This window comes from Leopardus geoffroyi, chromosome B2, assembly GCF_018350155.1.
Source record: "Leopardus geoffroyi isolate Oge1 chromosome B2, O.geoffroyi_Oge1_pat1.0, whole genome shotgun sequence".
Lineage (NCBI taxonomy): Eukaryota > Metazoa > Chordata > Mammalia > Carnivora > Felidae > Leopardus > Leopardus geoffroyi.
In genome coordinates this window covers 9,194,496-9,212,108 of record NC_059332.1, presented here as the reverse complement: position 1 = coordinate 9,212,108, position 17,613 = coordinate 9,194,496, and the positions used below count along the sequence as shown (strand labels likewise).

Below are 17,613 nucleotides of genomic sequence, written 5' to 3'. Positions count from 1 at the left end.
TTTTCTGTGTGGCCTGCCAGCTAAAAAAACATTTTTTCTCTTTTTTAAGGATTGAAAATAATCAAAAGAAGAAAATTTCCTGACACATGAAAAACTATACAAAACTCCAATTTAAAACTTTTTTGAAACGTTTATTAATTTTTGAGAGACCGGGACAGAGCAGGGGGGAGAGAGAGAGACAGCAAGAGAGAGAATGAATCCGAAGCAGGCTCCAGGCTCTGACTTGTCAGCACGGAGCCCGACATGGGGCTCAAGCTCATGAGCTAGGACATCGTGACCTGAGCCGAAGTTGGACACTTAACCGACTGAGCCACCCAGGTGCCCTCGAAACACCAGTTTACAAGTATCCGTAAATGAAGTTTCCTGAGAATGCAGCCACACCCAATTATGGATTCACTATGTATTATGTTATTTATCCTACTTTCATGCAATGGCAGAGCTGAGTAGATGTGATGGGCTGCAGTCTGTAGGATGAGGTACAGACACGCCAAAGCCCATCGGCTGCCTCATGACGTAACCCCTGCTCTCTTCCCCAGCCTGGACCCCACGGTCCACTCACTGCAGCCCACAACCCACTTCAGCGGGGTTCTCAGCTCCCAGAACTGAGCGGTTTCACTCGTCCACACCTATGCGTGTGTTCTTTCTACCCACTTTGCCTGCTAAACTCCTCCTCATCCTGCAAGACCGAACACGTGCTACTCCTCACCTGCCAGAGGCTCTCTGACAACCACGCCTTGTCCCCTCGCAAAGAACAGATCTTTCCCTCCACTCCGCTTGATTAATTGGGATCCCAGTGTGCCGTGCGGAGCAGTGGTTCTCAGACTTCGGGGTGCCTCAGCGCCCCAGGGGGTTCATTAAACCACCCAGGGCTGTGCCTGTCCCCCGAGCAGCAGATGGGGACACTAGGCAGAGAATGGACATTACTTTTTATTTTCTCGTTTATTTTTGAGACAGAGACAGCATGAGTGGGGGAAGGGCAGAGAGAGAGAGAGAGGCGGACAGAGGGTCCGAAGCAGGCTCTGCACTGACAGCAGCAAGCCTGGGGCTCCAACTCACGAACCGTGAGATCACGACCCGAGCCAAAGTCGGACGCTCAATGGACTGAGCCACCCAGGCGCTCCTGAGAATGTACATTTCTCACCAGTTTCCAGGCTGATACCGTTGGTCCAGGTCACTGCACACGAGCAACACCGGTTGACGTATGTGTCCCTGCCTCACCCAACAAGATTTTTGAGGATGGGCCCTATTTTATTGCTGTTTGAATCATCACAGCCCAACAAACCCCAAGGAATTCTTGGGGAACACGGGAGAAACTCAATACTTGTTGTCTGCAGTCGAACCAAATTATTTTCCTCCTGTTTGCCAATCATTTTCGACATCAGAAGAAGGGGGTATCAAGGGGAGTGCAGACCTGACTTTGCAGGAACTACTGAGGCCAAAAAAGAAAACTAAACTAGCACTCTGCAGGGCTGATGTTCTCCGGCCTGCCATATGCCCACACCCATCCTGAGCTGGGATGAACTGGAAAGTCCCAAGGTGAGGAGCAGATTGTTCAAGTCAGAAACCCAAGGGTACAGCCTGGAGGCGGCATCAGTGGGGAGTGTGGAGGGGGTGGGCCAAGCAAAGGACCCTTCTCCCAACAAAGGCTGATCTGCTGTCCACTTGGTTGTAAACCACGTTAAAAGTAAATAGTAACTTCTACAGGAATCCAACATGTCCTATGGCTTTGCCTTCTCGGTTCCACCAGGGCACCATCTACAAACTTCTGTCAGCACCTGCACAAGTCAGTGAGTACACAGTACTTGTATACTTACATGGGTCCTTTGTCTCCTCTACTGGTGTGCAAGCCCTTCCAGGACAGGGGCCTTGATGCTTTTTAGCCTTGTATTTGTACCACCTGGCCAGGTACCAGGCACTAACAGCATTAAATAAATATTTCATTGGTTTAATACTGACTATGGAATGTGAGCTGAGCTTTTAACCAAGGGCAAGATCTAGATAAGAAGAGACTTGCAGGTGGGGCTTTCCAAGATTGGACAAGGGAAACAACCGGTGACTAAAAGCTCCAGGCAAGTAAAGAAACCTCATGGTCAGAGGCCCTGGTGGAATAATCGAAACTCACTACTGGAATCACCATTCATCAAGAATGACAGGTCTTTAGAGCTGGTCTTCATTCACCCAGCCTTTTAAACTATAACACAAGCTTATGTTAATTGTCCTAAACCTTTGCCGCTTTAATCTCAAAATCATTTCCTGGATTCTTATGTCCTGGTCTATTTTTCCCTTGACCCTTTTTCTGATTAGGTTGGGGTTTGGGAGGGGAATGAAAGCCAGGCAAGGACTTCTAATTCAACAAAGAATTGCTACTTTATGCAAAAGTATACAAAGTCTGGTAGGACAATCGATACAAACAGCCTTGGCCCCCAGAGCTCCCCACCACCAGAATGGAAATTCCTTATAGTCAGGAAACCATTTCTTGCTCAGCTTTCAAAACTCCTTTCAAAATAGGCGTTTTAACAATTAACAACATTGATATCCAATGCATCACGCAATTAACAACATTGATATCCATCCATCATGGTGGTTAAATCAGTCTTACAAACTGTGACAGTTATGTTTAGTTTAGGGGCACCTGGGTGTCTCAGTTGGTTAAGCATCCGACTCTTGACTTTGGCTCAGGTCATGATCTCTGGTTCTTGAGTTCAAGCCCCACATCAGGGGGAGGGGGGAGGTGACAGCATTGAGTCTGCTTGGAATTTTCTCTCTCTCTCTCTCTCTCTCTCTCTTTCTCTCTCTCAAAAATAAATAAGCATTAAGAAAGAAAGAAAGAAAGAAAGAAAGAAAGAAAGAAAGAAAGAAAGAAAAGAAAGAAAGGAAGGAAGAGGGGTGTCTGAATGGTTCAGTTGGTTAAGTGTCCGACTTTGGCTCAGGTCATGATCTCACCGTTCGTGACTTCGAGCCCCGCATCGGGCTCTGTGCTGACAGCTCACAGCCTGGAACCTGCTTCGGATTCTTTGTCTCCCTCTCTCTCTGCCGCTCCCCTGCTTACATTCTGTCTCTCTCTCTGTCTCTCAAAAATAAATAAACATTAAAAATTTAAAAAGAAAAGAAAAGAAAAGGAAAGGAAAGGAAGGAAGGAAGGAAGGCAGGCAGGCAGGCAGGAAAGCCACCCTTAGTTTAAAGGCAGATCAGGTCACATTCCACAACCAAAACCAAGTGAAAAGGAAACGAGCAGATGACTTAAAAACTAAGACAAATACTCATCCTTTGTTCCCTGATTCACTCTAAATGAGGAAGAAAAGTTCTTCCCTAATTTATCCCGGGCAAGTGAAGCTTTAGATCTAAATAATCCTACTAGCTGTCGGCGCTCTATACTTGCTAAACACAGCGACCCACTGTTTTAGAAATCCAATTTTCACACACTCACCTGTGACACACCTGTGGCGGGTCCTACATCATCATCCATTTCCTACCCTCTGCATCTGAATTCTTCTGTACTCTACTTGTTTCTAATTAAGTAAGATGATTTTACATTTAACATCCCTACGAAGATGTCAGACTAGTAAAGTCCCTGGAAATTAAAACAATAGACGTTTCCTCACGATCGATCGCCCGCAAGCTTCCCTGGGGAGTTAACAGAACAGATAAATGAAAGAATCAAATGAAAAATGAGTTCTTCACTCGCACAGTAGAATGCTCAACAGATATTTTAGGTTTTTTGCAAGTAATAAAATACTTGACACAGGGACACCCAGAAGCCAAAGACATTCTCAGATGTACGTTCAATGCAGAAATTACGAATACAAGCGTGAAATGCTATGAAATGCTAACATGGGGAGGGGGGGAAGAGTCAACGTCTTCAGGTGGCCTATAAGGAGCTATTTAAGTAACACAAGGGACATGTTTTGTCACCTCTAGCATATTGCAGGCCAATAAAAAGCCACTCTTTGGTGGGACAGAAGCAAACATTTATTGAGGACTATTCTCTTATTCCTGGATTGTCCTCCACCTCTGGCTCTCCCTTTCTCTTCCAAGTTCTGTGCCCAGAGTGGAGCCCCTGCAGACCGCATCACCCAGGCACCCCAGGCCATCACCCTTAGATGTGATCTGACCACTGCGGAGATGGGCAAGAGACGGAAGGACTGTGGGTGGAGGGAAGGAAGGCTGAGGCTCTCTCTCTCTCTGCTTCCGCCTGTTCCGCCTGCGGGGGTGGATACAGCTCTCACTGGGCAACAGTAACAACACATCCTCCCCCTTCCCCTTCCCCTTCTGCATCCAGGTCTCAGTACCTGAACCTCCGCCGGTGGGTCCCTTAATGCTGCCCACATCCCTCCGTGTAGTTCATTAAAGTGTCTCCACTGCAACCCACTGAGTTGAGTTTCCTGCCAGGACCCTGTGTGAATGAAGGACCTTCCCGATGTAGAGCATTTTATATCTGCGTAAACTTTCTCCATTCTAAAATGCAGATTTTTTTCTTTTAAAGAGAGAGAGAGAGCACAAGCAGGAGAGAAGGGCAGAGAGAGAGAGAGAGAAAGAAAGAGAGAGAATCCTAAACAGGCTCCATTCTCAGCACACGTGGGGCTCAATCCCACGGGCCTGACATCATGACCTGAGCTGATCTCAAGACTCACACAGTTAACTGACTGAGCCCCCCCCCCCGGGGGGCCCCCAGAATGCAGCACATATTGCCATTTCCCCTTTTACCCATGGGGGCATTTGGAGCTCTAGGAGGCTGAAAGCCAGCCAGCGGTCACAGAAGCACTCACAAAAGAAGTCTGCTGGCAGAGTAGGTCAAGTCTGACATCTAAGACCTTAAAAAGGCCTTGAAAGGGTGAGGGAGAGGGGTGCCTGGGTGGCTCAGTCGGTTAAGGCCCGGACTTCAGCTCAGGTCATGATCTCGCAGTCCGTGAGTTTGAGCCCCGCATCGGGCTCAGTGCTGACAGCTCAGGGCCTGGAGCCTGCTTCGGGTTCTGTGTGTGTCTCACTCTCTGCCCCTCCCCCACTCCCTCTCTCTCGTGCGCTCTCTCTTAAAAATAAATAAAAAATAAACATTAGAAAGTGTGAGGGAGAAAAACACACGAAGCTTCCAAATTCTCAAGCCACAACTTACCTCAAACCACATTATTTATGGTTTGCGATTTTCATCAGGCCTTAAATAAGTGCGCTGGGGCATTGCCCTATATGTACTTCTTCCAGCAAGAGTCACTCAGATGTGACCCTGCTGGAAGGTGGCGGGGCCATCCAAAGAACAAAGACATCATGGGGCGGTGGGGGGGGGGGGGGTCCTTCCTTGCCCATGGCCCACTTTTCTTTTTCAGTTTATCCCAGAAATCCCCTTGTCCCAGCCTTAAACATCCTTAAGCCACTTTTATTCTTGTTTATAAATTAAAAACAGGGTTCCTCTGACAAACCCAGGAGACTGGGGACGGGGGTAGATGAGTTAAAAAGCACCTGATAATATCGTACCAGCACCTCTCAGTCGTAACTTGTCGGGGTTCCTTAACTATCCCTTTCCATACGAAAATGCTCCCCAGATTCCTCTCTCTAGCAATGCCAAATAACTTAAAACAGAAAATGCAACTAAAATAAATTCTGATGGGGGTTGGGGCTGGGGCTGAAGGGTAAGTACAAAACACATTCCGCTTAAGGAAGGTCAGCTATGAGTTATATAGCAGTTTCAGGGCAAAAGAATCTGTGAGCATCTCTGCCTTTGCCTAAGTCCCTGGGACTCTCCCATCTTCGTTACAAATCCAAGACTGATTTACAAAAGCACAGGTTAGCATCTAATACCGCCCCCGATTTGTTAACTTTCTGGATTTTGCAACTGATGAGAAGGCAAATGGCCACAGGAGGTGGAGCTCTGAATCAGATCTTTGGAGGCAGCCAGGTAGAAGGGTGGCTCAGTAAACAGTATGTGAATAAGGCAAATGTCCAGGTCTCACTTCCTCATTGCAGAAGGAATGTGCGTGGAGAGGGCAGCAGGTATACTCCCGTTTGAAGAAGAAAAAAAAAAAGAAGGGAAAAAAAAAAAAAAAGACCAGTAGTGAAAAGCACAGGAAGAAACCTGGGGCAAACCTCAGTATGAAACTAAACCGAGGTGAATGGGCGGTCCCCCAACACACTTCATTCCACTTAAATCAACGTATATTTACTGACTCAACCACGAAAGACCCGGCAGATCTAGCCTACAGCACCTGCAGACACAAGAAAATGAGTAAGGCAGCCTCAACCCTCAGGCAGATTTCCTACCAGGAATTATATTGTTCTTTATTGCCATTTTCAGTTTTCACGGTAGCAGACAGTTCCCGGACGGTCCAAGTAACTTCTCTGAGCCTCCCTTCTCCCACTATCCTAACTCACTTGGGAGCCTAGAACCTCAAGAATGAACCCACTGGATAAACTGGAGCCCCTTGGGAAACCATGGCAATCTTGTGTAACTCCTCCCTTTCCGATGGACATCACACCTGGCACAAAATAACTGTCCCTCTGATCAGGCAAGCCTCACCACCCAAGTCTAAAACCCAGGTGTCTGTTCAAGCAACAGGCTGCAGAAACAGACCAATCCGGCTTATCTTTTAAGGACAGAAATCTAAATTAAAAATAATCAAGCCTCGACTACACGGATGGGGAAAAAAAAAAAAAAAAACACCTGATTCATTTATCAGAATACCTTAGAACTTCGTGACAGGAAACGAGGCAACCCAAAACCTCAAGAAGAAAAAATATACGTAGCATTTGAACCCGTCTTTCAGGGTATACCGATTTTTTTCACACTTCGAGGACAAAAACGTTGTCAGTAAAAAAAAGCCCACCTGTCGAGTCTGTGGCTGTGAAATCTGCTATAGGGGCTGGGGTTGGGGGGGGGGGGAGGACCGTCGGTGGCTAACGCGTGCCCGCAGCCCGCACCCCCCGCGGTGGCCCGGGAGGAGGGTCCCTCGCTGCGCCCACGCCCCGGCCGCCCGTTACCTGGTCCAGCGGGATGCCCAGGAGCTCGCTGAGCGGGTGCAGGCAGGTGGAGCCCGTGGTGCGGTACGAGAGGCTGGACGGCGGCTCCGCTGCCATCCTGCATCTTCGGGAGGCGGCTGCCCCGGCCCCAGCCCGCGCCACCCCGCTCCCCGTCCCGCAGCCCGAGCGCTCGCGGGCCGCTGCCCCAGGCGCGCGCGCGCACGGCCGCCTCGCCCGCGGGGACCGAGCCACCAGGCCGGGGGCCGCGCGAACTCCCGGGGCGCAACCTCGGCGTTGGCGCGGCGGCCCCGGGGCGCGGTGGGAGGGCCGCGCCGGGCGCGCTCCGCTTCCCGCTGCCCTCCTCTCGGCGCTCATTGGCCCGGCCGCCCGGGACGGCCCCGGGAGGAGGGAGGGACGGAGGGAAAGTGGGGAAGCGGAGCGCGGCCCCGAGCGCCGCCCGGCCCGCCCACCGGGCCAGAGCCCGGGCCGACCCGGGCGAGGGAGAGCGACGCCGGCGGGCGCCGCCGCCCTGCCCTGCGGCCGCTGGCGGGCAGCCCCGGGGGCGGGAGGCGCCCGTCCGCTTCCTTCTCCCGAGCTCGCCGGCCTGCCTCCCCGCGCCCCGCAGAGATCTCCATCCCGGCCACCCGGGCGGGCGCCTCTCCCCGGGGAGCACCCCGCGCCCCACCCTGTTTTGGTCTCGCTGCAGTCTCGGCTTCCTCCCCGCCCCCCTTCCAGTCCGCGCGCTGGCTAACATTTCCTGCGCTTTCCTTTGGAGCCTTCTCGCTCGCAGTCCTTGCTGCAAAGGGTTAATCTGCTAGGGGCTGGAGGCCCAAGGAGACACCACCCCCCGTCCCCCCCCCCCCACCGGGCTGCAAACCAGCGCCCCGGAACCCAGGCTCCCTCTCTTCGCGTTCCTCTGCGCGAGACCCTGAGCCGTGTCACATCAGCAAATGGAGGGATCCTTTCCCCCCATCCCTTTGGCTTGGGAATTCTTTTACCTCTGTAAGAAGCGGTGCTTCTGTTACGTTAGTGCATTCTGATACACGTTTTCACGCACGTGTTCTCAAAAGGGAGACACTTCGTCTCTGTCCCCAGAGGGAGCCAAACGTATCACGGGCACTCAGAGAATGGTTTCAGTTGATTCATCGGTTTGGAGAGTCCGGAAAGCTTTGAATTGCTGTATGCCAGCTGATGAAGCAAGCTTTACAGGAAAGCAGCGCTCTGAACTGATGGGCATAATAAATCCAGGGAAAAGGGAGCTGATGCGGACTCCCAGGATACACGGGGAAACCAAGCCCAAACTTTTGCATCAGCAGTTTACCTGGGAGTTGTTACTGAGCCAAGGAGAATCCAAACGGGGGGACGTTCAGGCAGACATAATATTGTTGTCAACGTGGCCTCCATCTTCAAATCCACCCGCAGGCCTGCCTGACAGACACTGGTAACAACTTCTCCCCAGCTCAGCCCTCACGCTTGCGTTCTCCAGGGGTTTAATCACCAAAGAGCCGCCCTAAACTTTGTAATGCCAGGCCAGAGTTTCTCAACCTATGATCCCCCATCCAGGGGTGGGGAAAAAAAAAAAAAAAAAAAGTCTCTACCTCTACTCCCCTGCCCCACGGAGATGTTATAGGAGGTCACTAACAGCAGATGACAATCTCTGCTTTATTCACCCCACACCCACATTCACACTCACAGAGGCACTAGGCTAGACAGGTTCAACGGATATCACACGGTTCTGGAAACTGACCAGAACTGAAGCTGTGTTCCTCTTACCCTGAGCAGGATGACAGCCTAAGGGAGGTGGTTGAGGGCAGAAGGGGCATGGAAGCCTGTTTAAAAAATAAAAATAAAGTAAAATCAATAAACTCAATACTTAGATGTGAACTCCCAGGAAGGAAGTGGAGGCCAGTTTGGGTGGTATTTATGAAGCGAGTACTCAGACACTCATAATCTTCTACAAACAAATCCATGCTCCTCAAGTTCAGAAAATGGGTCTTTGCACTGGCATAGATTTAAAAAGAAAAGAGTAGGGGCGCCGGGGTGGCTCAGTCGGCTAAGTGGCCGACTTTGGCTCAGGTCATGATCTCACAGTCCGTGAGTTCGAGCCCCACGTTGGGCTCTGTGCCGACAGCTCAGAGCCTGGAGCCTGCTTCGGATTCTGTGTCTCCCTCTCTCTGCCCCTCCCCCGCTCACACTCTGTCTCTCTCAAAAATAAATAAAATTTAAAATTTTTAATAAAAAATTAAAATAAAATGACAAGAGTAGCCATCTACAGATTTTCTTCTGCTCAGCAAAACACAGGTTATAATCTAGTCTAAAATTTTCCCTTAAAAATGCAGTAACTATGCTCAGATCTTGAAAACAAAATGTTACAGGACTTAAATCTTAACAGTTCTATTCTAGTGATATTGTAGTACAATTAATGCTAAAAGAACGATCAGGTGCAATATCAAGAGAATGGAATAGCTCCATGATTGATTAATCAAACAGGCTACTAAAGAATGGACTATAATTCTAAGACGTATGAGAGATTCACCATAGACACGTCACTCCCCTTTCCTTCCCATTTATCTCTGTTCACATCCTCTGTCAACTGTAGATTTGTAATAATTATTATTTGATATATTAGCTACAACTTTACAAAAGTTGTTTCATTTATCAGTGACAATAGCCCATGTGGCAGTTACTATAATCAATATTTTACAGAGGAGAAAACTGGAGTTTATTTTTCTTTAATATTTATTTTTTGGGAGAGAGAGAGAGAGAGAGAGAGTGAGCAGGGGAGGGGCAGAGAGAGAGGGAGACCCAGAATCCAAAGCAGGCTCCAGCCTCCGAGCTGTCAGCACAGAGCCCAATGTGGGGCTTGAATTCATGGGCTGCGAGATCATGACCTGAGTCAGCGTCAGATGCTTAACTGACAGAGCCACCCAGGTGCCCCGAGAAAACTGGAGTTTAGAAAGTTAAGTATCATAGTTGTGTTAAGGGAGGTTAAACCAAAAAAAAAGTCTATCTGATCCAGAACCTGGGCTTTCAGTCATTATCCACATTGCCTTCTCTAAAACAAAGCATTTCTCTATCAAGAGGCCCGCCCACACACGTGACACGGGCCTGTCATTCCTGTGGACAGAAATTACCTTTACTGTCCAAAAATGAGATGGCAGGGGTGGTGCTACAGGCAGTCAGCCTTGCCTGTTTTCTGTCTGCAGAAGAATGAGTCTTGATGTCGAGATCACTTGTTTAATCTCCCATACAGAGCCATGCTCAAATTGTGAAGGCCAGACAAAAAGACCTGGAAATCCTTCTGGCATGTTTCAGGAAGGCAGCATGATACTATGGACTGATAGAAACTCAAGACCAGTCACATGAGTGGCCAGAACCAACCAATGCTTCTCAAACAACAAAACTGAATTCAAACAGTCCTCATGGGGCACCTGGGTGGCTCAGTCAGTTAAGCGTCCACTCTTGATTTCAGCTAGGGTCATGATGTTCATGAGTTCAAGCTCCACATCAGGCTCTGCACTGACAGCACAGAGCCTGCTTGGGATTCTCTCTCTCCCTCTCTCTCTCTCTCTCTCTCCCCCTCAAAATAAATAAATAAAACTTAAAAAAAAAGAGATTAGTCACTGATAACTGAATGCAGAAATAAAGCCTGCTGACAAAACTCCATCAGCTAAAAATACTCAGAACGATATTTATAAACATGATTTTGTACAACTTCTAAATGTCAGGACTGGAGCCTAAAACCTAGAGGAGGCACAGATTAATTAACAAACTAATTAACTCTTCTCAGCTGAAGCTTCCCTTTTACCAGCTGACATTTTATTTTTAACTTTAGTCTTTTGGGAATGAGAGCTTCCCCAAATGCATCCCTGCATACTTAAGTGGACTTAGTGATCACAACTGAATTTTTATTGGTGAGTCGGGCATTACGGTGAATAAGAACCCATTCCACAATGCAGCAATGTCTCTGAGTCCACTGATGCCGTCAAGGGTTTGTCCTTGCCCTACATTATACCCAAAGAAGTAAACTTTCTCAATTATTGTGTCTACTTTCTAGTTTTTCAGTCTTCTCTTCTGCTCTCATACTCTGGTTGTCGCTGCCTCAACCTGCCATTTTGATTCTCCTGTGATCTTGTGAACTCCATAGACTGCCTTCACGAGACTTTGGCTGAGTGCCAAAGGAGTTCTTGAAGAAGTGAAGTATTTCAATTTTAAGTAAACCCATACTGTCTATCTTGGATATTCAAAGTCTTCCCCCCCCCACCCCTTATTTCCTGCTTCTTTGGCTATGTTCCAAATACTCCTGCCAAAGAAGTGTTCTAAGAATAATAAAGTGTGATTGAAGACAATACTTGAGGCTATCTGGTTATGGTAATGCTGTCAGGATTCTCTGGTTGGCTGCAGTAATAAATAAATAAATACATACATACATAAATACATAAATGAATGAATGAATAAATAAATAAATAAATAAATGCCAGGTAGGACCTAGCCCAATGGCTGGAGCCCTTGGGTGTGCTGAGGTGCTTGGCTCCCGCTCTCTCCATCCCCCACCTCAGCCTCACTGTGGGTGTCGCTGCTAAGGCTACTGCCATCTCAGGCCTCCGCGAACTCCACAGCATTAACCCATGTGTTAACCATGAGCCCTTGTGTTCATCTTGGAGACCATTTGGAATCTCCCTCAACTCTTGAATTTTTCACCTTCCTCTTCCCCTTTCTGTTCTGTGCCTGGCCCAATGATAGTGCCAAGCGTAACCACATTTTGGAATGAGCGGATAGATGGTTCCCTGGCAGTCAGCGCAGCCAGCGGGACTCATGACTATCTCTTTTCTTCCAGTTGAAGTCCTCATGACCCAGCTTGTTGTTTGGAGCCTCTGAAGCCTTCGGTCAGCACGTTAGGCTGGCCAGCCCTAAATGCTGACAGTACAGTGAAGTCTGTTATTTATAGAACCGAAGTAGGTATTTGCCCCTGTCCCCCTAGTTCTATTCCTGTACTCCTAATGTGCCATTTCTGCCACTTGAATTTATTTCTAAACATTTTCCCATCATTATTGGTCACTTCTCACAGAAGAGCCTCTAAAACAAGCTTAGATTTTCGCAAAAATATACTAGTAGGCCATCAAGTCCATTGTCAGTCTCCAAGAAAGGGGCACCAAGCTTAGTTGACCACAGGATACCTTTTGTGTGCGAGATGCAGTCTTCCATATTAGCACTCCCCAGATTCACGCGGGAAACAGTGCTTTCTCTTGTGAAGACTGATTCAACATTCAGCAACTATTTATTAAGGAGCCATTATTTATAAAGCGCTATTCTAGGCGCTTGGAATACACATCAACTACACACAGACAAAAATCACTCCCCCCCCAATAGAGCTTACATTCTAGCAGGGGAAGACATAAAAAATATTTAAAAAATAATATGAATATGCCAGAAGATGATGAGTACATAGAATAAGAGTACAGGAGGGTAAACAGAGTCTACACATTGACGTATTGAATGGGGTGGTCAAGGTAGGCCACGTTGAGAAAGTCACATTTGAACAAAGATTTGAAGGAATCTAAGGATTTCTGGGCACAGAACATTCCAGAAAGAGGAACTGTCTAGAGCAAAGACACTAAGATACGAATAGGCCTTGCAGGGTGGAGAAACATCAGGCTGGCCAGGAACTCTGGAGCAGAGTGAGTGAAAGGAGAGAGAGAAAGGAGATGGGCCAGCACAGTGTGGGGAACAGGCTATGGGGACCTTGGAGGCCATTATCACAACTTCTGCTGTTTCTTTGTTGCAATGGGGAGCCATTGCAGGGATTTGAGCAGAGGAGTGTCTATACTCTTTAAATAACCATTCCTGGGGTGCCTGGGTGGCTCAGTCAATTGAGCATCCAACTTTGTCTCAGGTCACAATCTCACGATTCGTGAGTTGGAGTCCCGCGTCGGGCCCTGTGCTGACAGCTCAGAGCCTGGAGCCTGTTTTGGATTCTGTGTCTCCCTCCCTCTCTCTCTCTCTGTTGCTCCCCGGTTCGCTCTCTGTCTCTCAAAAAATGAGTGAACCCTACTCATTTAAAAAAAAAAAATTTAAATAACCATTCCCTTTTCCCCCTCCCTCTAGCCCTTGGTAACCACCCTACTTTCTATTTCTGTGAATTTGACTGCTTTAGGTATCTCATACGAGTGCAATCACACCATGTTTGTCTTTTGGTTACTGGCTTATTTCACATGGCATAATGTCCTCAATATTCATGCATGTAATAGCATGTGACAAGATTTCCTTCCTTCTTAAGGCTGAACAATATTCTATTGTATGTAAAGACCACATTTTTCTCTTCATCCATCAGTGGACACTTGTTTTCTTTGCTATCGTGAATAGCGCTGCTGTGGAAGTGGGCATGCAAATACTCTTTGAGATCCTACTTTCAATTCTTTAGTGTATATACCCAGAAGAGTTGCTGGATCATGTAATAATTCTATGCTTAATTTTTTGAGGAACCATCATACTGTATTCCATAGTAGTTGGGCCATCTTACATTCCCACCAACAATGCACAAGGCTTCCAGTTTCTACACGTCCTCACCAACACTTGTTACTTTCTGTAGGGTTTTTTTTTTTAATGTTTTTTTTTTTTAAAACAATTTTTTTTTTTTAATTTTTTTTTTCAACGTTTATTTATTCTTTTTGGGACAGAGAGAGACAGAGCATGAACGGGGGAGGGGCAGAGAGAGAGGGAGACACAGAATCGGAAACAGGCTCCAGGCTCTGAGCCACCAGCCCAGAGCCCGACGCGGGGCTCGAACTCACGGACTGCGAGATCGTGACCTGGCTGAAGTCGGACGCTTAACCGACTGCGCCACCCAGGCGCCCCTTTTTTTTAATGTTTTTATTTAGTTTTGAGAGAATGCAAGTTCGGGAGGGGCAGGGGGGGTGGGGTGCGGACAGAGGATCTGAACCAGGCTCTGTGCCAACAGTGAGCCTGATGTGGGGCTTGAATTCATGAACCACGAGATCATAACCTAAGGCCGAAGTCAGATGCTTAACCGACTGAGCCACCCAGGTGCCCCTGTAGTTGTTTTTTGGTTTTTTTTTTTTTTTTTAACGTTTATTTATTTTTGAGACAGAGAGAGACAGAGCATGAACGGGGGAGGGCCAGAGAGAGGGAGACACAGAATCCGAAACAGGTTCCAGGCTCTGAGCTGACAGCACAGAGCCCGACGTGGGGCCCGAACCCACGGACTGCGAGATCATGACCTGAGCCGAGGTCGGCAGCCCAACCGACTGAGCCACCCAGGCGCCCCTGTAGTTGTTTTTTTTTAATAGTAGTCATCCTAATGGGTATAAGATGATAGCTCGTTGTGGCCTGGATTTGCATTTCTCTGATGATGAGTGATGTTGAGCATCTTTTCATGTGGTTGTTGGCCATCTGTGTATCATCTTTACAGAAATGGCTGTTCAAGTCCTTTGCCCATTTTTAAGTTAGGTTATTTGCTTTTCTCATTGTTGGATTATAGGTGTTCTTTATCTACTCTGGATATTAACCCCTTCCTTTTCAGATATATGATTTGCAGTTATTTTCTCCCATTCCATAGGTTGCTTTTTCACTCTGTCGATTGTGTCCTTTGATGCACATAAGTGTTTAAGTTTGATGTGGTTCCACTCATCTCTTTTTACTTTGTTGCATGTGCTTTGGGTGTTATATCCAAGAAATCATTGCCAAGTTCAATGTCATAAGTGTTTACCTTATGTCTCCTTCTAGGAGTTTTTCAGTTTTATGTTTCAGTCTGTAATTCATTTTGAATTAATTTTTGGTTATGGTGTCAGATAAGGGCCCAGTTTCATTCTTTTGCGTGTGACTATCTAGTTTTCCCAACACCATTTGTTGAAGAGACTGCCTTTTCCCCACTGAGTGGTCTTGACACCCATGTGGAAGATCATTTGACCATGTATGCAAGGGTTTATCCAAATCCCTTTATTTCAAATGTAAAATATTGAATTTTCTCTTTGCTTACCAAGTTCTTTAAAATCTAGACCATAAAGGGGCTTAATTATTTTCCTACATAAAGATAGTTCTCTCTCTGAGATGAATTCTCCTGCCAGCTATGAAAATTTTATGTTCTTTCCCACCGTCACACTGTGCGAACCAGACTACCATCATCTTGGACAAATCTACCATGATGGCCTTTCTGTGACCTGAAAACTTCTTGAGCGCAGCCCCCCTCACCCCACATTCTTTCCTTTTGTTTAACCACATCCTTAAGCGCTCCCTAGGGGCAAACTGTCCTTCATCCACCTCGGAGATACACTATGACATGCACCCGTTCTCAAACATTCTCCTCCTGGATGCTCCCCGCATGTATTTCCAGCCTCTAGGGCTACAAAAGTAGGTCTAGCAGGGGGTGGTCTTGCGAAGATCTACTCCTGTTGCACAGCCCAAGACATACTTCTGTCCATAAGTCCCCTTAAAAAACCATTTCTCATAAAGCTGGACTTATTGACTTTGTCCTTCAGTCTTCCAGCTCCTTTGGAAGTCATTTTGCACATATCTCCCTTTCAGGGAACACACGCCTATTGATGGCAGGCAGGCCAGGTCTGAGGACCCGGGGGGGGGGGGGGGGTCCCATAGGACCAACCAAGAGGGTCCTTGGCTTCGCACAGGATGGAAATCAAGCACGAGCCAGAAGGAGGCAAAAGAGTTTGTTGAAGGAATAGAGAGAATACAGGTACAAACAGAGTGGGAGACTCATAAAGGAAAGAAGGGAGTCTCATCTTTGTTTGGGGTCTGGGTGTTTTTCCTGAGGACAGTGATCTGGTGTCTGTATCACCTCAGGCATCCAGGAACCAGAGGCCCAGGGGGCCTTTGTCCTTGGAGCCAGGGTACCTCGGAGTGAAGATGTCCCGTGTCAGTGGTCTAGAATATGCAAATGATGACTTCATCCAGTCATTCTCACCTGATCCTTCTTTAGATGTTATCTGTTTTAAAGGAATCATTAATTCCTTGCCCCTTATAAGGAGGACATACACTATTTGCATTATGAGGCATATTTAAAGTGGGGTAGGGGTGCAGGTCCTAGCAAAAATGGAAGCAGAAAAAGGAGCCAAAAGCAGATTTTTATGGAGTCCTTCAGCTTCCTTGTGTCACTATGAACCCAACCTTCCTGGGCTGCAGTTTCCCTGTGTTTGGAGGGGAGGGGGGGAGGAGAGAAATAAAACTGCCTGCAAACATGGTAGATTTCCAAAACTACATTTATAGAAAGATATATCAATGGGGCGCCTGGGTGGTGCAGTCGGTTAAGCGTCCGACTTCAGCCAGGTCACGATCTCGCGGTCCAGGAGTTCGAGCCCCGCGTCGGGCTCTGGGCTGATGGCTCAGAGCCTGGAGCCTGTTTCCGATTCTGTGTCTCCCTCTCTCTCTGCCCCTCCCCCGTTCATGCTCTGTCTCTCTCTGTCCCAAAAATAAATAAACGTTGAAAAAAAAATTAAAAAAAAAAAAGATATATCAAATGTATAAATGTATATATATATATATATATATATATATATATATATAATTTAAATAAAAATAGTCAAGTAAAGCAGGTATGCACGTTCCCTCAACCCATTTTAAGAAACAGAACATCAGGAATACCATCAACACTGCTCTTCAAATGGAGACGCAACCCCCCCACCCTTCGCCTTACCCCTCCACCCCCACTCAGGTACATAAGGAGTTTCTGGGGGTACTTAAGCACCTACCAGTTTCAGGAAGTCTATTTCTCGATACCCAAATCCCATATATACTCTTCCTAAAGCCAATTTGCCTGAGAACTCTTGAGTTCACAATAATCCTTCCACGTGACCAGAGCACCCGTGGCAAATCTCACAGTGGACCACCGTCCAGGGGTGTGAACCCTCTCATTCCAGATAGCCAGGTCTCCTGAAGGATTAAGCAAGGTACTATAAACCCACAGAGCTTGTGTTGTTTCCCATTTTGTACGTATTTCTGTTAAGAGTAAAGCATACATTTTAGAAATGAGTATTTTAGCTCCTGTGGAGATGTGCTGAAACCAGATCTATGACGGTAATAAGGAAGGGGAAGAAGCAATGGTGATTTTTACCTCTTTCTTCCCTGACCCATTTTCAAAGAACGGGGAAAGGTCCTAGGAGGCCAAAACAAAGAGAACGTGGACGAGCAACATTCAACACTAAAAACTTGGGCTTTTTTTTTTTTTCATATTTAAAAAATAAGCATTTATTTTCAGCTATTCTCAATATTCTCTCCTAGGCTGTGTCATTTGTTGGAAATAAAAACATGTGGATCAGCTGAAGAAGTAAAATGATTCTGATTCTTTTCAGTGTAACTGGAATGTTTTCTAGGACTGCCAAAATTTTCAGGATAACTCTGGGAAAGATCCAAAGATAAAACTTTTATATAATTTTGTTCCATTTTGGTATGTGGTACTGAATGCAGTAATTAAAATCTATTTTAATGATTATATTATGAATTTCCTCCTCTTATTTCATCCCATAAAATGCCTATAATTTTTTATCTCCTGTTTTTTTTTGTAGCAACCTTTACAGCCAACATAGGGCTCAAACTCACCACCCTGAGATCAAGGGTCACATAATCCACCGACTGAGCCCAGCAGGTGTTCCTCTATCTTCTATTCATAAAAATTTTTTTAATTTTTTAAAATATTTATTT

At 46.8% G+C, this 17,613-nt stretch overlaps 1 protein-coding gene across 3 annotated transcripts in view; it reads right to left on the bottom strand.

The window, feature by feature from the left end:
- MBOAT1 (membrane bound O-acyltransferase domain containing 1) overlaps positions 1-7,963 on the bottom strand; it is a 106,480-nt gene extending 98,517 nt beyond the window's left edge. The window contains exon 1 of one of the 3 annotated variants that reach the window (XM_045497253.1): positions 7,944-7,963. Coding sequence is in view for 2 of the 3 variants with exons in the window: in XM_045497252.1 (XP_045353208.1) it covers positions 6,967-7,062 (96 nt within the window). In the remaining variant the exon portion in view is untranslated. Of the gene's footprint in view, positions 1-6,966; positions 7,270-7,943 lie in introns of those variants that run through there. The other 2 variants (XM_045497252.1, XM_045497251.1) reach the window with 2 other exon arrangements.
- Between the last annotated feature and the right edge of the window lie 9,650 nt (positions 7,964-17,613).